The sequence below is a fragment of the Strix aluco genome, chromosome 12 (genome assembly GCF_031877795.1).
Source record: "Strix aluco isolate bStrAlu1 chromosome 12, bStrAlu1.hap1, whole genome shotgun sequence".
Taxonomy (NCBI): Eukaryota; Metazoa; Chordata; class Aves; order Strigiformes; family Strigidae; genus Strix; species Strix aluco.
This window is the reverse complement of record NC_133942.1, coordinates 5,817,807-5,841,018: the sequence shown is the minus strand read 5'-3', so window position 1 is coordinate 5,841,018 and position 23,212 is coordinate 5,817,807. Positions and strand designations below refer to the sequence as shown.

Genomic DNA, 23,212 nt, shown 5'->3' with positions numbered 1-23,212 from the left:
AAAAAAGAGTACGTGCAAGAGCTTATAAATCATTATTTGCCCGGCAAAGCGTGCGTCTGTGGCTTCTAGCTCCACCTTCGGGAAGGGAAAGGTAAGGAAGGATGTGTCTGGAGGGCATGGTGACCCTCCTGTACTCACAGCTTTGGGGAGGAGGAGGAGGGCTTGCAGAGCTCTCCCTGCCCTTGGCGGAGTCGGTTCACCGTGACGAAGTCGGGGCCTAACGAAGCGTCCGAGGTGGGTGGGAGGCTCCTGTCCGCTGGGCCGCGCTCCCGCTGCCCTGCCTGCGCACCTGCCAGGAGAGATGCTGCTCTCAAGAGCCTGTTTCCCACCACGGCTCCGGCAAAAAAAAAAAGAGGGGAAGAGGGAAATTCTTCAGGAAAACAGGAAGCAGTTCCCTGGTGCGGAGGGGGCTCGCGGCAAGGCCCGTGTGGGGCAGGACGTCCCGCCGGCCCCTGCCGCTGCCCGCCGGCCGCACTACGCATGCGCGGCGGGGGCGCGCGCCACCTCCCCGCCTCCTATTGGCTGGATCCCGCCGCCGCGCGCTGCCATTGGCGGGAGAGGCGAGGGGGCGGGGCGACGGGCGGCCATGGCGACGGGCGGCGGCGGAGCCGGTCCCGGAGCCGGTCCCGCTGGGAGCAGGCCCGGCGGGCGGCGGGCACCGGGGGTACGTGCGGGGCCGGGGGCACTGTGGAGTGTGTGCGTGGGGATATAGGGCTGGGGTGTGTGCGTGGGGGTGGTATAGGGCTGGGGTCTGTGTGGGGGCAGTACGGGGTGTGTGCATGGGGGTGGTATAGGGCTGGGGTCTGTGTGGGGGCAGTATGGGGTGTGTGCATGGGGGCGGTATAGGGCTGGGGTCTGTGTGGGGGCAGTATGGGGTGTGTGCATGGGGTGGTATAGGGCTGGGTGTGTGTGGGGGCAGTATGGGGTGTGTGCATGGGGGTGGTGTAGGGCTGAGGTCTGTGTGGGGCCTGGCTGGGGCGTATGCAGAGGAGCAGTATAGGGGTAGAGGGTGTGCATCTGGCTGTAAGGGGGTTATACGTGTGGTGGCACAGGGTAGGGCAGGGGCGGTGTAAAGCAGAGCGTGTGCAGGGGCTGCACAGGGAGGGGTATAGCACATACAGGGGATACAAGGGAGCAGCGGGCAGAAGTTTGCTGCCTGCCTGGTTAACCCCACTGACCCAGGCGGCCCCAACTCCCTGTGCACAGAGTTATTCCCGTGTGTAAGGCTCTGCCTTGCTAATTCTGGCTTAAGACACTGATGCTAATCCTGCTTGTGCTCTCCGATCACCACCCCAGGTCTTCTGCATTGTTTCTTCATTAACTGCTTTCTCTAATTCCCTGTCCTTCCTGCACTGACTCTGTCTCCCATTTTCTGAATTTTCCTCTCTTTTCTTCATTAATTATTGTATTTATAGAACTTTTTTCCTGCCCGTTGTCACTGAGTAGTGCTGGCTCTCCTTGATGATAAATGCCTTACAGACAGGGCAGGCTCTTCCTTAAAGCCCTGACTCTCAGACCTGATTATATGACACTGCTTTCATTTTAATGATGTGGTTTTATTATTGTATGGGGAGAAGCTTGAAAGACTCAAACTCTGTGGAGAAGTTCAAATAAAGTATCCTTATTGTTTATTTGATGAACCTGCTAGTTAAATCTCCTCCATCACATCTTGTCCTGAGTATTACTGGCATTAAGCTTGCAAAGAAACTGCTGGTCACCACGTGCGCTTTTAATTTAGCATCGCCATTCCCAAATAATCCCTTCATCTGCTAATAGATCTGCTTATTCCTTTTCCTCTCCCTCCTCCAGCCGCAGCACAGGGCTGGGGAGGAGGAGCCGTCCCATCCCAGCTCTCCCCAGCTGACGTTGAGTTCCCAAGAATGACTAGATGCTCTGAGATGACTCTGCTTTACTTCATCCCCATAGAGAGATGATACTAAATGTGCTTTGTTCCTTTTTTTTAGCTGATTTGGGCTGAAACCAATAAGCTGAACAAGGCGACGGATGCGGTGGAGAAAAGGGGACCGTACATCATGAGCAAGCCTCCCTCCATTCACGCCAAGCTCCGTAAGTGATGCTCAGTGTTGTCCCAGGGACTCTGCCGGGATTTGGGGAGACATCTGTGCCTCTCGCCCAGGGTCGGAGCGAACGAAAGCCTTTTTGTTCCTTGGTGGGATAAAATAATAAAAAACCCACATTAAAAAAACCCCGTAAGAACCTGTGGGCGCTGCCTGTGGAAAGCACTGCAATGCCCCCATGCTCTCCTTAGGACTGACCTGCAATGCTTCACCTCCCCCCCCCCCCCAAAAAAAAAAGACCCTTGGGGAGTGTTTGGGTATTTTTAGCTCTGCCCCTGTGCTTGGCTTTCAGAGAGGCAGCGCGAGCTGGCGAAGGCAGCGCTGCGAAGGCAGGGGCTGCTGGGGGCACCCACACTGCACCAGCCGAAGCCGGCGGCTAAAAGGTCTGATCTTGTTTTTCTTTTCCTCTTTTCACATTCCTTAGGGAGACTGGGGAGCTCGGAGGATTAAAAAATGAGTTTGGGACCTTAGTCTGCTGGCTCTGTTGCGGCCAGCAAGCATCCAATATAATAAAATATAGCACTTTTCCTGCAAAACTTAGGAGTTGCTCTGCGAAGGGCCATGCTGCTGCTTCTCTTTGTTTTAGGGATGGTTTGGTGTTAAGGATTTAATTGGGTAGCCTAGAGCTCAGATGGAGTTTATTCTTAGCTGGTGGTGGCTCTGGACCATTCCTGGGTGGGAGAGGACATTCAGGACAGGGATTCCTGCCCTGGCTCCTCAGTCCACCAGCTCTGTGGCTGCATTTTCACATCAAAACCCCTGTCACCAGCTCACTCCTCCGCTTTCTGGCAGGTCGGTGAAGTTTAACAAGGGCTACACAGCGCTCAGCCAGACGGTGGATGAAAACCTGGTCTCCCTCGATTCGGACAGGTGGGGACTGGGCGAATATCCCAGGATTTTGGGTGGGGGGTGTTGCAGGCTCAGAGTTGGCTTTTTTGGGGGATTGATTTTCCTTGTCACTTGTAGAACTCTTAGCAGCCAAACACTCCTGTTGTCCCAAATTTGACAAATCCCTTGGGGTTACGCTGCCGGCTCCCTTTTCCCCCCCTGAGATTCCCTTGTCTGCACCCCAAGCAAGGACACTGCTTCCTGGCTGGCTGTGACTGTTTCCTCCTTCTCTTAGTGACGGGGAGCTGGGATCCAGATGTTCCTCGGGCTACTCCTCCGCCGAGGCAAGTCCAGGGGTTTGACCCCGACAGCGCGGTCCCCGCGGGTTCCCTTGGCCCTGTTACACCTCGGGCTCTGTATAGGGGCTGGAATGAAGCATCACCCTACGGGGTGTGTATGTGTGTGTTCATCCTGCAGAGCTCTGCTTTGCAAACTGCTGCCTCTGCCGCCTGATACATTTAAGCCACCCATAAATCTCCCTTTTGCAGGCCCCAGCTGGCTGTCACAGCTTCACCCTTTGCACCTAAAGCATCGTCTACCCCCAGACCCTGCAGCGGGGCAGCTGAAGAGCTCCATATACAAGAGTGTCGTAGCCCATGGGGTGTTTTGGGGTGCATGGGGTCTGTGTCAGGGTGCTGCAGCCCAGAAAAAGCTCTTTGATCTTTTGCTTATGTCTCCTCTGCTCTGGTTGTGCTGCTCCTCCCCATGTGGAGGGAGGACATGATGCCCTTCTTGCTCGCAGCCTTACCCTTTGTAAGCCCTGAGACCTGAATTTTAACTAAAGTGGGACTAATTTTAACCAGCTCTGCCTCCTTTGCTCCCCCCAGCAGGTGAACCAGGACCTGAGCCGGCAGCTGCTGCAGGATGGGTACCACCTCGATGAGGTCCCCGATGACGAAGATCTGGATCTCATCCCCCCGAAACCTGTCGCCTCCTCTTCTTGCCCCTGTTGTTTTGGAGAAAATCTCTCCTGTGTGATCCAGTAGATGCTGCTCGCCTGGGGCTGTGCAAAAACAGGTCAAAAGCCAGCACTTTCTTTGTCCTGTGGGATGGCTGTTGGTGTCTGTGTCCCGCGCTGGGACGGTGACACAAGGACGGAAGGATGCTGTGATGCTGCTCGTGGTGAGCAGCAGCAACCAACCAACCCAAAGGACTTTTCCTTACATTCAGCAATATCAGGGAGAGGTGGCATGGTGACATTTAGATGGCCTGGATGGGACCTGTCGCCTGGCTGGGGTGGGGAGGGAGGAGAGGCAGAGCCTGGGCACCTCCATGGGAGTGTAGAGGGAAGGAATTGGGGAGGTGCAGCAGCAAATGCTCTTGGGTTTGCCTGACCTCCTCTTTTCCTCTGACGGGCCACGCTGAGGATTACGAACTGGCCCTGGACACAGGTTGCCTTTCCCAGCCCTCCCTAAGAGGTGGGGGTCGAACTGTTGTGGTGTGGGACTGGGCTGGGAAGCCCTGAGACCCTTTTTCTATTTATTTTCTCTTCAGTCACCCCTCCTCCCTGGCAGGCTGAGGCCAAGCCAGCGAGGCTGGGGTCAGCACAGGCTGGCAGAGAGCTGCCTCATTTACCTGTCTCATGCTGCTTGCAATTAATTGCTGCTGGGTTCCCTCCTCCCAAAGCCTGGGCTGATCTCAACCAAAGATTGCAGCTGCGATGGAGAAGATGGGAGGAACCCAACGGACCGGATTGGGGCAGGCTGCTGAGCTTTAAGTGTCTGCATTTGTTATATCCACCAGCAGCTACTGCTTGGGCTGGGAGCTCCCCGCTTTCTGCCTCTCCAGGGACCCAGTAAGTCCTGGGTTTGGAGCTAATGGCTTGTTCCAGCTGATGCTGGCACGGGGCAGCCCAGACCCCCCCGTGCCAGCTCTGCACAGTTCCTTTTGGGTGTGGATTTGGGGTGGCTGCGGAGTCTCCCTGCTGTGAACCTTAAAAGCTGCCTTAAATCATGGTCCTGCTCTACTATATAGAGGACAATCAGCTTCTTATAAAGAAACCTTATTTAAATATTTATGTCTAGAGACCTGAACTGTTCAGTTTGGGTTGGTTTTTTTTTTTTTTTTTGTATTTTACTTCTTAAAGGGAGCACTCAATAAACTGGATCTCGTTACTCAGAGGGTGTTTTGGTGCTATGGCAGGGCGCTGAGCCCTGCTCCCCGCAGCAGCCCTCGGGAGGGCTCCTTTCCCTGGCCCATTTTTGGAGCAATCTGGTTTCCCTTGTCACATTTTACCCCTGTGTCCTCTTTCCCTGTGGAGCTGCCATGTTGCCCAGGCTGCTGCTGCTACGGGGCGATGCAGGGAAGGTCGCAGCCGGCACCGGGGGGATGCTGGAGCTGCCCCCAGTCTCCTCTGGTCCCCGAGCCCTGCAGACACCAGTGCTTCTCCCCGTCCTCCTCCTGCTCCCTACACCACGCTGCCCTGTGCCGAGGACAAAGTCACCACTTTATTCACAGCACTGGAGGCCCTCCAGCTCCGTCACCCACCCCAGGCAGCTCCCTTTTACAGCTGGGGAAGGGGTGACACGGCTCAGAGGACTGCCTGCCCTCGGCCAGGCTTGGGAAGAGCCCACCAGGCACCCAGGAGCAGCAGAAAGCCTCAGCATCACATTTGCAGGAGGGAGCAGCAGCTCCTAGAAGCCGGGCAGAGATGCTTGAGACCTGGAGTGCAGACCTCAGGCCTCCCTGCTGCTTCTCGGCGAGACGGAAGGGGGAAAAAAATAAAAGGAGTTGCCGTGTGGTATTGACAGCACCCAGAGGGTATGATGCTACAGGGACATGGCTAACAAGCTGCAAGGGGAGATGCTCTTCCTCTGCCCGCTCTGCTCCGTGCCATGTCCAAGGAGTTGATTCGTGGAATTGCTCTTTCTATACATTGGGTGTGGGCTGGTTTGGGGGTTTAATAGATGGAGGGGAAACTTCCAAGCAAGATGACTCTGCCCAGGCCAGTTTCTATCTACTCAAATGTGGAGTGATTGGGGGGAAGCGTCCCGGGTCCCGCTCAGAGGAGGCAGCAGGCTCGGAAGAGCAGCATCCCATCCGGCGAGGAGAGGTGGAGGGAGATGCTCTCGTTAGCGGAGATGAAGAGCACAGAGCCACGACGCAGAGTCATTTCGGAGGCTGCGGCTGTGGAGGTGCCCACGGCTGTCCCTTGGATCACCAGCAAGATGCTGGCAGAGTCCATGGCAGAGACGAGGTACAGCTTGATGGAGGAGGGGATCTGCAATGGAAAGGGTCACTGTGGCTTGAGTATTCCCCAGCTTTTCTTCTCTTTGGAGAGGTGGAAGGGGGTCATCCCATTCCCACCCTGCTGCAGCCTTTGCTGTGCCCTGGCCACCCTGCACCTTGCAGCAGCCCAACCCCAGGGACCTCAGCTTAGCTGAGGACACCCATGCTGCACCCCTGAGATCTCCTCCTGGTCCTCTCCCTGCCCACAACTGCTGGAGAAGGTGAGTGAGCTCTGTGCAGGGGGAACAGGGGAGAGAGAGGAGCCTGCAGCACAGCCTAGGGGTGACACAAGCATCCCCAAGGATCCCTCCATCCTCACTGGGGCACTAACTACAAGGGCGAGCAAACCTGTGCTAAGAAAACCCCAGCCAACACCGAGATGTCCTACTAAGAGCACAGCCAGGCCAGGACAAAGCTGGCGTCCCCCCGCCACGTCCCCAGAGCAGACCCGTCACCGCTCACCTCTATCCTCATGATGGCGAAGTCTGGCACAGGTGGGTCGTAGAGGTAGATGCTGGGGTCGAGCTGGCTCTGCGCAGCCGGGAAGATCTTGGAGCTGCTGGGTGCCGGCGTGTAGTTGAGCATCTCGCACAAGGTGAGGACGTCGATGAATTTGGGGGTGAGCCCAGCGCGCACCGTGTTATCCGAGCACGCCATGCACTCCACACAGTCTGCAGGGATGAGGCAGCACTGTCAGCCCACCCCAGCCCTGCTGCGTGTCCCAGGGGGTGGTGGTCCAAGCTTGTGCAGGAGACCGTGGCCACCCTGGGGGACAGTTCTTCCGGGTTCTGGGTTAGGAAAGCCCACCACAATGCTCACCTCCGTTCAGGTAGGCGTGGGGCTCGTTGGCTCCCAGGAACATGGCCTCCCCCGGCTCCAGCCTCACCAGGTTGAGGAAATAAATAGTGAAGCAGCCGATGTCCCCCGGGTACTGGGAGTGCAGCCGCAGCAGCAGGTCCCCGTTGCTTCCCGACGTGTCCTTCCCTTCCGCCACTGCGCAGAAACCAGGCGTAACGCTGCGGAGGGAGCTGGGGGGGTGCCCCATCTCCTCCCCTAAACACAGCACCCCCCAAACTGTTCTGGGGGGGCCGCGGCGGGCAGACAGGACCCACCTTCCTGGGAGATCCTCTTCACCAGCATGTTCAGCTGGTCGACAAAGAACTTCTTCTCGCTCTTCATCAGGCGGGTGAAGCAGACGCGGAGGGCAGCCGAGACGCCGCGGGGGTCGTCACTGCCGCTGCGCTCCAGCTGCTCCGCCGCCACCTCCCCGATCAGCGCCCGCAGCTCAGGGACGCCTGCCAGGGTGGCCAGCCCAAGTCACCCCCGGTGGCTGCCACCACGGGGGAGCCCAGCACCCCCATCCCGAGGTAACACAGCCACTGTCCCCACCCTGAACCCGCCGCAGGGAGGGAAGGTGGCACCGGGGTCTGACCTCACGCCCGCCCTCCATCGCCATCCTTACTCTGGAGGAAGGAGACGATCTCCTCCACCGGCCGAAAGCCGCACAAGCCCTCGAAGGGGGTGAGAGCGATGGCCATTTCAGGCTTGTGGTTGGCATCGGGGTAGTGCTCGGGGAACTGGGCGTGCAGCTTCGCTGCCAGCTCCTGGGGAGGGAGGCAGAGGAGCTGGGTGACCTCCCCAGGGACACAGGGTCCGGCTGGGGCTGCCCCCCCGGGGCTCTCCCTACCTTGTTGGGGTGTGCCTGGATGGAGAGGGCAGTGTTGACCGACAGCACCTTGAAGAGGAAGGGCAGATGACCCTGGAAGGCTTCCTTCACCTTCACCCCCAGGCAAGCGGGGTTGTCAGCGATCCACTGGCCCAGGGTCTTTTGGGGGATGCGGTTATCCCGGATGATGGCGTCACCCCGGGGGTGCGCGCCCATCCAGAGCTGCAGGAGACAGACAGACGGACCCCTGAGCTGGGCAGCCAACGGGGATGACTTGGGCTTTTCTCGAGGCTGCTTGGCCCCAGAGACGATCGATGCGGCCAAGGCCGCTCCCTCAGGGGCTGAGTCACGCCTGGCTTCTCCTGTCCTCCTCCCCTGGGGCAGCCCCGCAGCCCCCCAGGGCTACAGGGGACTGGGACCGGTGGGGGGTCCACATCCCTCCCTGAGACGGCTGGAGCTGGGATGGTGAGAGTTGGGACGGGCGCACAGATGGGACGGACATACGGACACGTGGCCAGGCACTCACCTCCGCGTAGGGCTGGTTGGGCTGGATCTGGACCAGGGGGTCACTGCTGGCCAGCAACTTGGCTACTTCGCTTTCCAGCCCCACCTTCCCCCAGGCGTAGCTCTGCACGGCACAGGAGAGGGGGAACACTGCGGGAGGGAAGCCAGACTTTATGGGGGGCCAGAAATGACCCTCTGCCCCCCACAAAACCCTCCCGGGCACCCCGGTGGTGGGGCAGGCAGCTCCAAGCCCTTCGGTGCGGGGTGAGAGGGCGCCAGGGCAGGGTGGGGACCGAGAGCTTTGACAGGGAGGGGGTATTTGGGGAGAGCAATTTTAAATCATCCTATAGGGGGCTTGGGGGTCCCTGGGCTGCGGGCAGGGGTCGTGGTGCCTCTGCCCCACCGCCCTGGGAGTCCCCGGGGGGTGTGTGTGTGTGTGTCTCTAACCCCGTGGGCGTGCTCTGCCCACCCAAGGGTCCCCATCCCCACGGGAGATCCCACTCCCCTGGGGACAGCCTGCAGGCCCAAGGTGCCCCCCCGCCCCGCTGCTGCTCCCCGGGCCCCGCTCACCACGGATCTCCGCCATGGCTCGGCCGGCGCGGCAGGGCAGGGCAGGCCGGGAGCCGTAGTCCCGCGGTGGCTGCTCCGGCGGCGGCACCGCCTCCCCCGGCCCGGCTGGGCGGGGCAGCGCCCTACGCGCACCCAGGAGCGGGCGGCGCTGCCCGGCACCGCCCGCAGGAACGGCCGCGGGGTCGGGGCGGGGAAACGGGCTGCGGGCGCTATGGGGACACCCCCTGCAGAGCCTGACCCCCCCCACACCCCCCCGGCCCCGCTAGACGTGCCCCCGCCGATAGGGGTAACGCTCCCTCCCATAGGCGGTGGTCGCCGCTGTGACGTCACGCGGCCGCGCCCCGCGGGACCCGCTCGTCGCGGTGGGGTCAAGGCGCCTGCGCGATGGGCGGGGCGGATCACGTGGCTGGCGGGGCGGGTCACGTGGCTGGCGGCGCCCCGGCTGCCCCGGAAGTGCCTGGCGCGGCGGCGGCGGGAGCGCGGAGCGGAGCAGCGGCGACCGCGCCCATGTCGGGCTTCGACACCAACCCGTTCGCCGACCCGGTGGACATCAACCCCTTCCAGGTGGGCGCGGGGCCCGCGCGGGCCCCTTCCTCCCCCTGCCCCGGCCCTCCCCTGCCTGCCGCCGGGACGTGGCACTGACTGAAGCGTCGCTGGCCAATAGTGGCGCCGCTTCTCCCCGCCGCGGCCAATGGGGGAGAGGGGGCGGGATTAGGGGGGGCGTGCTGCCGCCGGGACCCCCGGCTGCTCCCCCCCCGCCCCGGGGCCGTCCTGTCCCCGCCTCGCTTATCCCCCTCTGTCCGGGGGTCCCCGCCACGCTGCCCCCCTCCCCAGCCGCCCGGGGCTCACCGGGGAGCGGTGTGACCCCGCCGGGGTGCGCCCCGGCTCTGCCCGCAGGCGCTGGAAGCCCGTCCCGCCGCCGCTTGCTGGAAGCCCCCGTTTCTCCCCGGAACGGGCCGCTCCTCCCTTCGAGGAGGGGTCTCACATCTCCTGGGCTTCAAGCCTCAGCCCGCCCCCCCCCCCTCCAGGCTTTGGAGAGGCGGGTTGACCGCCAGCGGTCTGCCCCTGCCTTGGAGGATGCTGAAATAGTTGTGGACGCCTGGGTTGTAGAGGTATTAAAAACAATCCGGTGAGGGACCTCTCTTGGCTGTGCCACAGGGCGGTGTAACCGACTGCTGTGTCTTTGCGGGGCCTGTTTTTAACGTCCTCTTAAAACAGCCCACAAGGCAAAATGCATCCTTTGGCTGTGGTTCTCAGGAGCCAAAGCCTTGGAGACTTCCACTGGGTTTGTCCTCTATGGGATTAATCTCTGTGCTCTGAAACGTGGGGTCATTTATGCAGGGAGTTGGCTGGGAATGGCCTCTTGGACCTGATTCATGTGGCAGGGGTGTGAAAATGAGTGTCTGGGATTTCACTTTCATCAGTAAGCGGCTGCGGACGCTGCCTTACCTTTGCTGCTTGGCTGGGTTGTAATCTGCAGGAAGGGCTGATTTCCTGACCTCTGATTTCATGGCCAAGCCAGAGTGAAACTGTTTGTTGATCAGGCTCGGTGTTAGGAGGAATCAAAGTGAAATCGGAAGGAAAAAATCCTTTATCTTCCTCACTTTCATTTTAACGTGCTCTGGTGTGTCTCAGGAATGGAAAGGGCTTGGATGACCACATTCCTGTAATATTCCTTCCACGGGGGGAACGTAGCACGGCTCACACGAACAGTTGCTCTTCATGTAGGGATTTGTTGCTTTGGCACTGAGGAAGTAAAGATTCTGCTGTGTTATGCACATTAAAGCTGTCCTGGTATCAGACTGAACAGGGCAGTGCTCGCACTTACTCACTGTTTAAACAAAAAAGATTGGATGCAGTTTACAACAGGTAACTCTGATGTCAGCCTTACTTTTTAATGAGGACAAATGTACGGATGCCCCTGTGATAGTCTGGTGACTCTCTGCGGCTACAGCTGGTCTTTGTGGCCGGTTTTATAGCCTGTTTTTGAGAGTGTGAGGTTTTGTGTTCACCTTCGTCCCTTCTTTTCAAAGAAAAATTCCCCCAGTCATCAGCAGCTGGATGCGAGGAATCTCTGACTGCTGCTGCCTGGACCCTCAAAGCCCTGTGTCTCTGATTTGAAAATGGCATCTTGCAATGTAGGACAGCGCTGCCCCAGCCTAGTAAATCTGATGAAACGAGCCCGTTCCCTGCTGGGGTTTGGATCCACCTGCTGGCTCGGTGCTGTGCAGGGCTGGGGGAACGGTTTGCCCACCCAGCAGGCACCAACATCCCCTTCCACACGCTCTGGAGGTCTTGCTGAAAGACTAGAAGCATCTTCACTCTCCCAGCCTTGTCACGCTGATGATTATCTCTCGGGCAGAGCACCAGGGTTGTCTTTCCTTGTTGTGGATCCCAGTATAGCGCTTCATACTCTGTGAATCCTGACATAACTGGGCATCTTTGCCTTTTAAGGAGAATTTATTCATGATGTTCAATAAACTTGGTATAAAATAAGCTAGTTTGGCCCTGCTAAAAATATCTCTGGCTCTTCTTTCTGTTACTTATTGTAACTGGTTAACAAGAGATGATTAACTGCCTTTGTTTATTCAGTAGCCTACTATAAGTGGCAGCTACCTCCAAAACTTTGACGCCAACTTCAGGCAGGGCTGGAAACTTCTATCTTCTTTAGAGATATTGATAATAAAATCCTTGAGCTTTCTCTCAACGCATCTTCTAGGCAGTGGCAGCGCTCTGAGGTCCCACACTGGTGGCCTGACTGCAGGACTGGCAGTATTTAAACAGCTGTGTTAAGTTCCAGGTGATTCTCATTTGAGTTCTCTTGCCTTGATCTCATCTAGAGGCATCTCTTTGTTTTGTTTCTTTAACCTGTGCGAACAGAAAGAAATGGAAGAATATAATTTCTTGCACAAATCTTTTGTATCAAAATATTTAAGCAGCTCTGTCGGCTGGCACAGTGTGACAGCAACTTTGTATTTGTATTAAACAATTTGAGAACAGTTTTAATCTTCATGTCAGTGCAATTTGGTCGAAACGTGAAATTACTCTGCACTGGGGAATGTGAAATCATGACAAATGACATCACACATCCCTGTCACTTGAGGAAGCGATAGTAGGAAGGGCAACAAATGGGGATCTGCTCGCTGGCGTTCTGCAGATCAATCCAACTGATTTGTGAGCATGAAGTTTGTGGCTGGACGTACTTATTAAGTCAAGCGGAATAGCTGGAGAAGTAAGAGAGCCTTCAGGTGCTCAGGCTTTTCCTTAGCTCTGAAGCAGGAAAGAAGTTGAGAAGAATTGCTTGAGTTTAACTGGAGGCCCTGACAACTACACCCTCTGAAAGGAAAGGTGTGTGGGACCTTTGGAGCAGAGGAGGGTGCTATTAGCTCCTTGGAGGAGGAGCTGGGTAATGTGGCTACAAGTGCTGGAATTAAGTCCCTCTCTCCGTGTTTCACAGCATAAAGGTTCAGGCTGGTGCTTGTTTCAGGAGGGTCAGCTGCCTTTTCCTTTGTAGCTTGCAGAAAATAACCAAAGTATGAATTCTGTGGGCAACTTCTCGTTCATCTCCTCTGTTTCTCATGCTTACTCATCCTTCACGCTGTGTAGTCCAGGCTCGCGGAAGCTGGTGCCTTTCTATCACTCTCTGTTTCACAGCTGCTGTTTTCCTTCCTGCCCTATCCAGGGCACAGAGGCACATGTCCAAACACACTTCAGCTTTCTTGCAAATTCCCTGCTCTTCGTATATCTATTACAGACGCACTTGCACAATAGCAAGTGAGTTAAGCTGAGCTGCCTTGCCTTTGCTGTACTGTCTAATTAAGTAATTTATTTTTTTTTTAAGCTACACGGTAAGATGAGAGGTCGTCTCCCTTTGAAATCAAACTGTTCTGCAGCTGGAAGCAGTGAAACAGTGGTGCTGCTCTCCCTGCCCTGCTCAGGGCAGCCTGCCCTTTCGATAGCAGTGCTGCGCTGGTGAGCCTCCCCTTAATTCAGGGGCTTTCTGCTTGAATGGAAGGGAGCGACAGCAAGAGAGAAATGTGTGTTTCACCTCGGTATTCTAGTGTTTCTCCTTATTTCTGAGCCCTTTTCTCCCAGCCTGACCATTCAGGCTTTTAAAGTGGTTATGCAACCTTTGCTTTCCTTTTCCCATACCTTTACGGGAGTTTCTCTTCCTTGTGCAGTTGTCTTCTGCTGGACTTTAGTCAGGCTGGGACCTCGCCTGCTCTGGATTAAAGGGTCTTGTGCTAGCATGCAGTAGCTGTCGTGCATTAACTGACTTGTAAGCTGGTGTCGGCAGCTCATGTGTCTGTAAAACTGGTTAAGCTAAAGCCTCCAGAGGAGGAGTAGTGAAATAAAACCTCTGCCTTGATCCTTGCAGCCTTTATTTCCAGCGTGGCGGTTCTGCTGGTGCTCCCAATTTTTTATAGCCCTGCCTGGCCGGGGAGTTGTACTTCCATCCAGCAGCATCCAAAACCTTGTCTGAGATCCCTCAGCCCAGGGTGATTCATAAACTAGTGCAACCTGTTGCGTAGGGAGTGCCTGCTATCGAGGAGATGTGTGAAGTTACTCATTAACTGTTCTGTATGCATCTTGCTCAGCAGAAGGCTGCGCTAAAACCCCGGGGAATGGCTCCAGCAGGTTTCAGACAAGCCACATGACTTTTCTGCAGCGCACGGACTCAGTCAGCCCTGCACACCTCGGTTGCTCTGCTCTCACCTTGTCGCAGCCTCAATTGCTTCTCACCCCGTTAACCGCAAAATTAAAATGACTGATCTCGAGACATGAGTTGCTGGGGGAGGGAGGGATGAAAAGCCAATTTATTTTCTCACCCACACCCAGCTATCAGATAGCCAGGCTGTTCTCACAGTAGGACTTCCGAGTTCAAAAAGTACCTTGTTTCTCTAATAACTGTGGAGAGAAATGCTCCAGAGGTCCAAGTCTGGCTATTAAAGAGGCATCTTTTATGGAAAGTAGTGTGTATAAAGGAAGAAGTAAAAATAGCTAAGCGCATTGCAGGTGAGGGAAGGAAGGCTTTTTTTGCAGAGGTGCTGAGAGCCTTTTTCTAAACAATCAGACTATTTGATGGAGACAAGTAGGAGATGCAGTGAGTACAGGTGAATGCAGCTGTAAAACCTCCAAAAGTAATTGGTGTCACACCTCTGGGTGTCTTGCCTTTTCAGAGCAATCACTGGCATTTTAACTTGCTGGTCCAAATGCCTTGGGTGGCAGCTGACACCTATTAGCCAGAACCAGTTGAACCTGGAAACTCATTTTGTGAGGCTCTGCTGTGCTTTGTGGATCCTTGCCCGCTTTGTGGTGTGAGTGAGGTTTGGGAGGTAGTCCTGGGTCTCCAGCAATATTCTGACTGTGGGTGAATGAATTCACGTCCCCCTTCAGGTCTCTGGAAATCAGGAATAACTCGCTGTAGGTAAGTGGTAGTAATCTGCAGAAAGGGCTCCTGTGCCAAAAGCTTGTTGTAGTTCTTCAAATGTACCTCTTGGCTGAACAGGAGATTACTTCTGCCCACAAATCTTGCCTTGCTGATAGTCATCTCCTTGGTTATTTAAATTCATTGCCAGCCAAGGCCATCTGCCTGTGGCGGGGGTGTGTTTCACCCCATCCTGTTCCCAGCTAACAAGTGGATGGAAGGCAGGCAGCGTGGGTAACAGAGAAGCTAATGATGACCTGTGTCGGATGCTGATTTGTCTTTGCTCTTTCCTTTCAGGATCCCTCGGTGACACAGCTCACAAACACTAGCCAGAGTGGCTTGGATGAATTCAACCCCTTTTCTGAGAGCTCCCAGCTGGTATGTGCCACGTGTCTTTGCACTAGGTATCTTGGTGGTGGTTTTAGCAGTGCAGAAGGTCCCTTGATAGGTGCAGCTTAAAAGAAAGAGTGAGGTGTTTGCAGCTGATTTCCCCGTGGGCAGTAGTTTGTTGCGTGCGTGGCAAGCTGCATGTAACTGCTCCTGCACTGGAGCACTAAGAAACTCCCAGCTGGAGCTCTCTCCTCGCGTGGAACAGCTTCTCTCAAACTCTCTGCTGGCTCGCTGTAAAGCTATATGAAGTGTGAAAGGGAAGATGTTTTGTGGCAGGACACATCAATATGTATTTGGTCTCTGGGCTGGGAGCTGAACTGCTCTGGCGATACCATTGATGGATCGCTGCAAGAATTTAGTTCTTATTTCCGGGCTGCTGCCATGTGTGAGATGGGAAAAGGAGAACAGGAAACCAGGGTAGAGCAATATTTGTGGTTTAAACAACTGATCAAAATCCCTTTTTGTTTCTTGTTTGCCTAACAGCCATAATCCTTAGGCGCTGCTCCCCAGTGCATTAAGGAACTTGAAAACAGAGTTCCTTCCTGCTAGTGCTTTCTGGTTTAGCAGCACTAAAACTTGAACTATCCTTTACTAAAAGAAGGAACGTGTAATGTTTTTGCCCTGTTGTTTGTGATTTATATTAAGACAAATGCAGCGCGGACGACGCCAGCCACGCAGCCCTCTGGCCCCTCGCAGCCTGCTGTCCTGCAGACATCTGTGGAGCCCACTCCCCAGGTATGGCCACCCCTCACCGCTGCCCTCCCAAGAGTGGGCTGGAGAGTGTGGAGGAGCTCCCGTGGGCCTCGGGAGGCACGTGGGAATAGGAGGGGAATGGGATTTGCTGGAGTTGCGTGTGGGAAGCTGCAGGTGGTCTTTTAAACTTGCATTTGTACCTGCCTTGTGAAGCAGATCTCTATAGGGAATATGTACACTCAGTTCTTTTTATGCCTTTTTTCCTGTCCCTCTGGTGGCAGAGCTCGCTTTGCCTTGTATCCTTTTTGCTCTGGCTTCCCTCTGCAAACACTGAAATGTATCCTGCTAATACTTTTAGCTTAGTTCTGGTGACTGGTCAGACATGTTCGGTTCCAGGAGCGTAAATGCAGTCTAGCTATATGTTGCAGCCACTGCTTAGACTGGCTGGCAAGTACCCGACTGCCAGGATCACCTCATCCAAGGAGCAGAGAAGCCGAGGCTGCTAGGAGAAAGGATCAGTTCTCAGAATAGCAAACAGGTAGAAGAGATGCTGAAGAGTTGTGGTAGACAGCTGTCCTGCCTTGCCTTTGAACCTCCTCTCCTAGCTGGGAGGAGAATTGTCCTGGTAAACTCAGGAGTCCTGCTTGCTGCTCTGTTGCAAGGCACTTAGAGCAATGAGGCGAACTGGGAGGTAGAAGAAGCTGCAAGAAAAGCGTAGCTTTACTGAAAGGGAAGGGTGTAGAGGATGGGCAACAGACCGGATAGTCTCCTGAGGGCTCTTCCAGCCCTGTCTTCCTGTGGGGTAAGAGAAGAACATCTGTCTGGAGTTCTGCATTGATCTTGATTTCATCCTCCAGCAGGTAAGGCAGAAAACATCAAGATGTTTCAGATCAGCCACGGGTGTTCAGCTTTCAAATCGTCCTCAACCCTTGCTATTGAACTGCCATTGCTTCCCTTCCAGTTTGGCATCCGGTGTGATTGCTGGTGGTATTGCCACTGCCTCGGTTAGGGAAGGACTTACCTTCTTCTCCCTCTACTGTAGGCTGTGGCTGCGGCAGCGCAGGCTGGGCTTCTTCAGCAGCAGGCAGAATTAGAGAGGAAGGCAGCTGAGTTGGAGAAGAAGGAAAGGGAATTGCAGAACAATGCAGCCAGCATTAATCGTGAGTACTGCTTCCTGCAATGCCCTGCCCGCGGGTGAGCGTGATGCCCAGGGAAGCCTGGCCTGCTTGGTTTGTCAGGATTTGATGAAAGCTCAGCCCGTCCAAGTGCAGGCAGCTTTTTTTTCGAAGCCATGTGTCTTTCCTCTAGTCCTTCACAGCTGTGGCAACCCTCCTGGGACTGTACCTGTCATCCCATAGCTTGCAAGGTGGGAAATGAGCTCAGAGATGAGGTGCTGGAGACCAGCTTTGATGGGTCTTTGCCCTCGAGCGTGCTCTCAGCGTCTGGCCACGCTAAGTTCCTCAAACACCAATTTTGGATCCGTGTGTGAGCTGTAGTGTGATGCTGCCATGTTAAGGCTTTTCACTGAGAGCAATAAAGCTTTTTTCCAGTCTCAAGGCTCTGTTAACCACAGCAAAACAGTATTTTCCCCTAATCTTGGTTTTAAATGGCTGAATCTGGGCTTGTGCCGAGTTGTGATGGCCCTTTGGCTGTTGCAGGGGAATTCTGCCTCCCACAGAGGGAAGCCCTCAAACTAGGCTGGTCTGCCTCGCTGCTGCCAGCAGAGTTAACACATCCTTGCTGTGCTGCCTGCTCAAACCTAGTTACTTACCAAGACCTAGCCTCTTCCAAGGTTTTAATGTCAGCATATATGAATGGCTAATTGCAAATTATGGTGTGCGAAGTAGTCTTTCACTGAGAGAAGAGCAAGTGAAGAACTGCTCCTTTCTCCTTTCCACAGCGAGGCAGAACAATTGGCCACCTCTTCCCAAGAAGTGTCCGATCAAGCCGTGTTTTTATCAGGATTTTTCTGCAGACATCCCAGCTGACTACCAGCGGATATGCAAGATGCTGTATTACTTGTGGATGTGTAAGTAATAGCTTGAACTCCAATAAAAATTGTTTCTAAGAAGATTCTGTATCAAATGCTGAGCTTTGCCCTCCAGTAAATTCTGTAGGTGTTGTCTGCAAGGGTAAAATAATGCCTTTCTTCCTTCTTTATGAAGGCAAATGTAAAGGACTCCAAGTTTATGCTTTGGGAATAGCTCATTCATGACAGTTTTGATTATTGTTTAGTGGAGACATGAACAACTCTCCTGAGACTGAAAGACAGGAGATAGCACAGTTCAGAGACTGCGTCCACTCTCAACCATATTTGTCAATTTTGGTGCTCTGAAAAGATTTCAGATTTGGGTGTAAGCAGCAGGATTGGTGAGGTTCTTAGGTTAAGCTCTGTTTTCCTTTCAGGGGAGGCAAGGAAATTAGATGACCCAAAGTCTCCTTAATTTCTGCAGAGCTTCATGCGCTCAGTGAGAGATTAGGGTTGCTTCTGACTTTTCCAAGGACTTACTGATGTTTTTTCTTTCTCCCCCATCCTGAACAGTGCATTCGATTACCCTGCTCCTAAACCTGCTTGCTTGCTTGGCGTGGTTCACAGTCCAGACAGAAAGAGGAGTAGACTTTGGTCTCTCGATCCTGTGGTTTATTTTATTCACCCCTTGTGCCTTTCTCTGTTGGTACCGACCAATTTACAAGGCTTTCAGGCAAGTACTGTTTTCTTCTGTAATGGGGATGTATCTTTTAGTGGGAGGAGCTTTGGTTTTATCTGTTCCAATCATATATTGCCTGCAGGGTTCTTCCAGCTCTTTGCATTGTTAAATAGATCAAACCCATTTGTTCCTAAACATGCTGGAAGTATCTGGTGGAACTTAATTATGGTGGTCCTTTTTCGTCTTGAACCCCAAGCCTAGCCAGTCATCAGGTCCTGCTTTTTTATTAATTTCTGAGAACCTGTTTGGCACATTAATGTGTTGAGCATGCTGCGTGTGTTAAGGAAGCTGCCTTCACCCCACCTTACACTGGGCAGAGCGGTGGTTTTGTGATAACGCAGTGGACATGTTGTAAGTTGTGTTGCTGCATAAGTTCCTCCTGAAATCACCTCCCCTTAGCAGCTTTCCCCTGGAATCACCTCCCCTTAGCAGCTTTTCCCAGCAGAAAGGAGTTCACCGAAATTGTTTCCCCTCCTCTTAGAGAAGGGAGTCTGTGCAGGGATCATGTCCTGGGTTTCACTCCTGCTGTCTCTTCTGCAGGTCTGACAGCTCCTTCAGCTTCTTCGTCTTCTTTTTCATCTTCTTCTGCCAAATAGCAATCTACATCATCCAGGCTGTCGGCATTCCTGGCTGGGGAGACAGGTAAGCTTGGTTTCACAGGCTGCCATGTCAGCCCACAGCCCTGCATGGATGCTTTTTCTCACCAGGGCTGTGACTGTCAGGAGCTTTGGGGTCCGTTTCTGACAGCTCTCTGTTCTTTCTCCCGTGGTTTTCCTCTGACACAGCTTTGGCAGGTCCCAGCTGGGCTGCCTCTCTCCTCTGCTTTTCCCATCCTAGTCCCAGCAAAGGCACATACTTTTGCTGCTGTTGCGGGCCAGCGCTGAAAGGAGTATGTGAAACCTTCCATGCCTCCTCTGCTGCCTTCCCCATCACTTACTACACATAATATTTATCCCTTCTTGATGCTGAGCTTCTAGTGTTGACCGCATCTGCCTTATGCTGCACTTGGGCCACAACAACCCCCGGCAGCGCTACAGGCTTGGGGAGGAGTGGCTGGAGAGCTGCCAGTCAGAGAGGGACCTGGGGGGGTGATTGACAGCTGGCTGAACATGAGCCAGCAGTGTGCCCAGGTGGCCAAGAAGGCCAATGGCATCCTGGCTTGCATCAGAAATAGCGTGGCCAGCAGGGACAGGGAAGGGATCTTACCCCTGTACTCGGCACTGGTGAGGCCGCACCTCGATGAGCAGGTTCAGTTTTGGGCCCCTCACTCCAAAAAGGCCATTGAATGACTCGAGCGTGTCCAGAGAAGGGCAACGGAGCTGGTGCAGGGTCTGGAGCACAGGTCTGATGGGGAGCGGCTGAGGGACCGGGGGGGGGTTTAGTGTGGAGAAGAGGAGGCTGAGGGGAGACCTCCTGGCCCTCTCCAACTCCCTGAAAGGAGGGTGCAGAGAGGGGGGATGAGTCTCTTGAACCAAGGAACAAGCGATAGGACAAGAGGGAATGGCCTCAAGTTGCGCCAGGGAAGGTTTAGACTAGATGTCAGGAAGTATTTCTTTACAGAACGGGTAGTCAGGCATTGGAATGGGCTGCCCAGGGAGGTGGTGGAGTCCCCATCCCTGGGGGTGTTTAAGAGTCGGGTTGACATAGCGCTGAGGGATCTGGTGTAGTTGGGAACTGTCAATGTTAGGTCAATGGTTGGACTGGATGATCTTCAAGGTCTTTTCCAACTGAGATGATTCTGTGATTCTGTGAAAATGGAGCCTTTCCTGATGGAGGCTGTAGGGTGGGGGTGAGGGATCTCTGACCCAGAGTCTGGGTATGGCTTAACTTGGTACTGCTGCTAGCAGCCTGATTTGGTCCCCAAACTCTTCCTGAATTTCTCTCAGGTGTGTTGTCGGTGGGCTGTGCTTCAAAAAATAAGCAGAGAGGGTTTTACCCTCACCCATTCTTCATGGCATTGTGCAGAAGGATGAGTCTGGGCTTCTGGAGTGGGTCCAACAGGCCTCTTGTCAGCAGCTGCCCCCTGCAGTGGAAGCAGAGGCTTGCTTTTCGCCTTGCTGCGTTGGCCGCAGATCAGATTCCGGAGTTACTGTGAACAGTGAAAAGGTTAACAGCTAGTGGGTTTTCTCCTGAGGGGGAGTCTTCAGGTGATGAGCGCAGTGAAACTGCTGTCTATTTTTGCCCGCTGCCTGCAGAACGGCTCATGGGCAAAGCTGTCCTGCTCCCTCCCCTGCTAGCTGGTGCTGCCTTAGTCATGGGGGACTGGGAGGGGGCACTCTGTTTTTAGTCTGGCTTTGGAGAGCGTGTGTTGAGCTTTCTGCTGTGTTTCCTCCAGCCAGACAGCGCGTTTATTTTTGGCTGTAGTGCATGGTGTGCCTTTCCGCTTCCTTGTAATGAGGAAGAAGTTGTGCAGCACATCAAATGGGACGGTTTGGCTCACTTGATTCCCTCTCTCCTGGTGGCACATGGTTTGCTTGGTTTAGCAGTTGGAAAGGTTCCTTTCTCCAGCACCCAGGAAGGTGTTTTGAGTGAGGTGTCTTGGTATTTTTGCCCACAGCCAGGCAGTGATAATTCCTGGCATCCTTCCTGCCCCTTCCCTTCAACAACTGCCAGTTTCCTCCTTTCTGTAGCTCTAACTTCATCCCTTCCTTCCTTTTTTCTGCCACCTCCCAACACTTACATCCCTGGCCACGCAGAGCTGTCACGGTGACACGTAGATCTAGGCTCCAGATCTGCCAGCTGATCTCTTCCAATTTAGATGTACCAGCCTATCTTTACACTACTTGGCCAAATTTTGAGAAGGTGCCTGTGGAAGTGACTTGATCTATGGCGGTGCCAAGGGTATTGACTTTGCTGCTTAAAGGGGGTGGGCCAGGGGCCAGGGCTGTAACGTGGGTGGGGTGAGCCTGATTTTCTTGTGTAGAGGTGAATTGCTTCTAAAAATGATAATGGAAACTCTGGCCCCAAAACGAGTGCCTGGATGAGCTCTGGGTCCCTGTTTCCACAGCCGTTAATGCTCGGTTTTGCACTTCCCTGTAACCTTCCCCCTAAGGCTCTTGTGCAACTGTCGTTGCCTCTTCTCCTGCTGTTCCATCTCATCCTGAGGGTCGAAAGCTCCCCGTGCTCACCCCGCTCGCCTCTCTCTTGCAGCGGATGGATTGCGGCGCTGTCGGAGCTGCACGGGAACCTGGCCGTGGCTGTTATCATGATGGTGGTGGCAGGATTCTTCACGCTGTGCGCGGTTCTCTCGCTCTTCCTCCTGAAGCAGGTGAGTGCCTCGGAGGCGAGGCGAGGTCTTGGCTGATCCACAGGTCAGGCTGCTCCCAGGGTACCTCGGGGTTGCCACCTCCTCTCATCTGTCTGGGGATTAGCTTGCTTTTGAAGAGGTAATCAGGGCACTGTCAAGAGCTTTTAATGGAAGTATTTTTGCTTGTGCTTCCTGCATCGGTGCCAAGTCGCTGGAACACTAAGGGGACTTGCAGGTGGGAAAGCAGCCTTTGGGGAGGGAACAAGAGGCACAGATGCTTCAGTAAGGCACGACATTAACCAGGCACATTAGAATAAAGGAGGGTGTAGTAATGCTTGCTGCACTGGCTGCTGTCCAGAGAAAATGGCCCGCGAGGTCCCAAAGGTCACCCTCATCAAACACAGACATCAAATTTCCTGCACCTCTCTTTAGCTTGAGTCAGTCCAGAGCTGGCTGAGTGGAGGCGGCTTTAGCTGGGTATCCAGGGCTTTACAATTGCTGCTACCACAATGTTGTGGGACTCTTCAAAGCCTGGTGGGATCCAAACGAGTGCCTTCCTGCTGGCTCCCAAACACAAGCGCCCCCTTCCTCCTTCTGATCGACCACACGAGGGCTGCGTTTCTGCAGTTAACAGCAGGAATGTAGCTTTGGTGAAGGCAAGGACAGGCTGAACGGGTCCTGTTTCTATTGCTTCCTCCTCCTTTTCTCTGAAATTGTGTCTTCAAGGAAATAGCTGATGCTTGTAGTTGCAGGCACCTTCAGGTCCCTGCCCCGCAAGTGTCTGTAAATGCAGGAGTTAAGTGTCCATACCATCACAGCACGGGGAGGGGAGTTTTTAGTCCATTTTACTGAGAGCTCCACATTTTACAATAAATGAGGGTCTCCTGAAATCTGCAGCATCACGTGCCGGGTGAGATGGAGCCTGTGGCTCCAGCCCATCCTCTCCAGCTGCCAAGAGAGCTGGTTAGTGACGGGGCTGAGGAAGAGCAAGCTGGCAAGCAGGGTGTGCGCAGCAAGCCCACGACTGCACGCTGATTCTTTTCCTCTCCTGTTTCCCAGGTGCATTCCCTGTATCGACGCACGGGAGCCAGTTTCCAAAGGGCTCAGGAAGAGTTTTCCCAAGGCATCCTCACCAACCGGAGCTTCCAGAACGCAGCTGCTGGGGCGGCCTCCTCAGCTGCACAGAGTGCTTTCCGGGGAAACTAGTCCTTCCCGGGGCTGCCTCCCCCTCGCTTCCTCTGCCATCATCACCCCAACCTTCTTTTTTTTTTTTTTTTGGTTTTTTTTTCCTAAAGATGCACTTTTCGGGGGTACCATGTTAACTCTGTGATGCCGACTCCAGATGAGAAGAGGTCTGGTTTTTTTAGCTTCAGCTGGCCTACGTTCATGACTCTTAGTTTTCCCTGTCTTGTTTTAGGGTGTGGGGAGATAGGGGAGACATTCTCTGAAGCAAATATATTTCTCTATCCAGGACATACTGAGTGTTTGTCTCTCTTCCTCCCCTCGCCCTGTCTGTAGCAGGAAGGCGAGGGGAAGCAGGTTTTGATTTTACTCTGTTCTGTTGGCCTTTGCTATGAAGAATTTGATTATCTGCTGTTTTGGGGGGGTTTTGTAACTTGCATGTAGTTTATGTCATTAATTTTAAGAGCAGAAACTGTACTTTTGGTTTATTACACTTACACGATGCTGCATTTTGACCTCTTAACTGCTCTGCTTCCTGAGAGTTGGGGTAACATGGCACGAGGGAAAACCTGGGAGCAGGGGGGATTAGGGAGGAGGGGAAATGTCTTTCTCCTTGTTCCCCAGTGGCAG

The 23,212-nt window shown here is 54.3% G+C and overlaps 3 protein-coding genes across 5 annotated transcripts; 2 read left to right on the top strand and 1 right to left on the bottom strand.

The window, feature by feature from the left end:
* The first annotated feature begins 52 nt into the window (after positions 1-52).
* FAM219B (family with sequence similarity 219 member B) lies at positions 53-5,080 on the top strand. Of its 2 annotated transcripts, none has more exons than XM_074836835.1 (6): positions 53-664; positions 1,965-2,067; positions 2,371-2,461; positions 2,871-2,948; positions 3,202-3,250; positions 3,797-5,080. In XM_074836835.1, exons 1-6 carry the CDS (start codon positions 302-304, stop codon positions 3,950-3,952), a joined length of 840 nt encoding a protein of 279 aa, XP_074692936.1. In that variant the 5' UTR covers positions 53-301; the 3' UTR covers positions 3,953-5,080. The 2 variants fall into 2 exon arrangements, with proteins under 2 accessions (XP_074692936.1, XP_074692935.1); XM_074836834.1 differs by having other exon boundaries at positions 63-664; positions 3,794-5,080.
* A 311-nt stretch (positions 5,081-5,391) lies between these two features.
* On the bottom strand, positions 5,392-9,189 carry MPI (mannose phosphate isomerase). 2 transcript variants are annotated; one of them, XM_074836832.1, is made up of 8 exons: positions 8,938-9,189; positions 8,387-8,514; positions 7,882-8,082; positions 7,657-7,798; positions 7,307-7,489; positions 7,014-7,187; positions 6,657-6,865; positions 5,392-6,186 (listed from the first exon to the last, which is right to left on the bottom strand). In XM_074836832.1, the coding sequence occupies exons 1-8, from the start codon at positions 8,948-8,950 to the stop codon at positions 5,968-5,970; spliced, it is 1,269 nt and encodes a 422-aa protein (XP_074692933.1). In that variant the 5' UTR covers positions 8,951-9,189; the 3' UTR covers positions 5,392-5,967. The 2 variants fall into 2 exon arrangements, with proteins under 2 accessions (XP_074692933.1, XP_074692934.1); XM_074836833.1 differs by having other exon boundaries at positions 8,935-9,143.
* A 166-nt stretch (positions 9,190-9,355) lies between these two features.
* Positions 9,356-23,091, top strand: SCAMP2 (secretory carrier membrane protein 2). Its single transcript, XM_074837355.1, has 9 exons — positions 9,356-9,498; positions 14,660-14,740; positions 15,398-15,487; positions 16,488-16,605; positions 17,346-17,474; positions 17,988-18,147; positions 18,694-18,795; positions 21,304-21,421; positions 22,460-23,091. Exons 1-9 carry the CDS (start codon positions 9,442-9,444, stop codon positions 22,604-22,606), a joined length of 1,002 nt encoding a protein of 333 aa, XP_074693456.1. The 5' UTR covers positions 9,356-9,441; the 3' UTR covers positions 22,607-23,091.
* Positions 23,092-23,212: the final 121 nt, after the last annotated feature.

Bases quoted from the DNA above. Each gene is read 5' to 3' on its own strand.
- FAM219B (XM_074836834.1), top strand. From the start codon at position 302: ATGCTGCTCTCAAGAGCCTGTTTCCCACCACGGCTCCGGCAAAAAAAA. The intron at 665-1,964 runs GTACGTGCGGGG...CCTTTTTTTTAG, and splicing joins GCGGGCGGCGGGCACCGGGG to CTGATTTGGGCTGAAACCAA. The intron at 3,251-3,793 runs GCAAGTCCAGGG...TGCTCCCCCCAG, and splicing joins CGGGCTACTCCTCCGCCGAG to CAGGTGAACCAGGACCTGAG.
- MPI (XM_074836833.1), bottom strand. The intron at 7,799-7,881 runs GTAGGGAGAGCC...CTCCCTCCCCAG, and splicing joins TCCAGGCACACCCCAACAAG to GAGCTGGCAGCGAAGCTGCA. The intron at 7,490-7,656 runs GTAAGGATGGCG...CCACCCTGGCAG, and splicing joins GATCGTCTCCTTCCTCCAGA to GCGTCCCTGAGCTGCGGGCG.
- SCAMP2 (XM_074837355.1), top strand. From the start codon at position 9,442: ATGTCGGGCTTCGACACCAACCCGTTCGCCGACCCGGTGGACATCAAC. The intron at 9,499-14,659 runs GTGGGCGCGGGG...CTTTCCTTTCAG, and splicing joins TGGACATCAACCCCTTCCAG to GATCCCTCGGTGACACAGCT. The intron at 17,475-17,987 runs GTAAGTAATAGC...CATCCTGAACAG, and splicing joins GCTGTATTACTTGTGGATGT to TGCATTCGATTACCCTGCTC.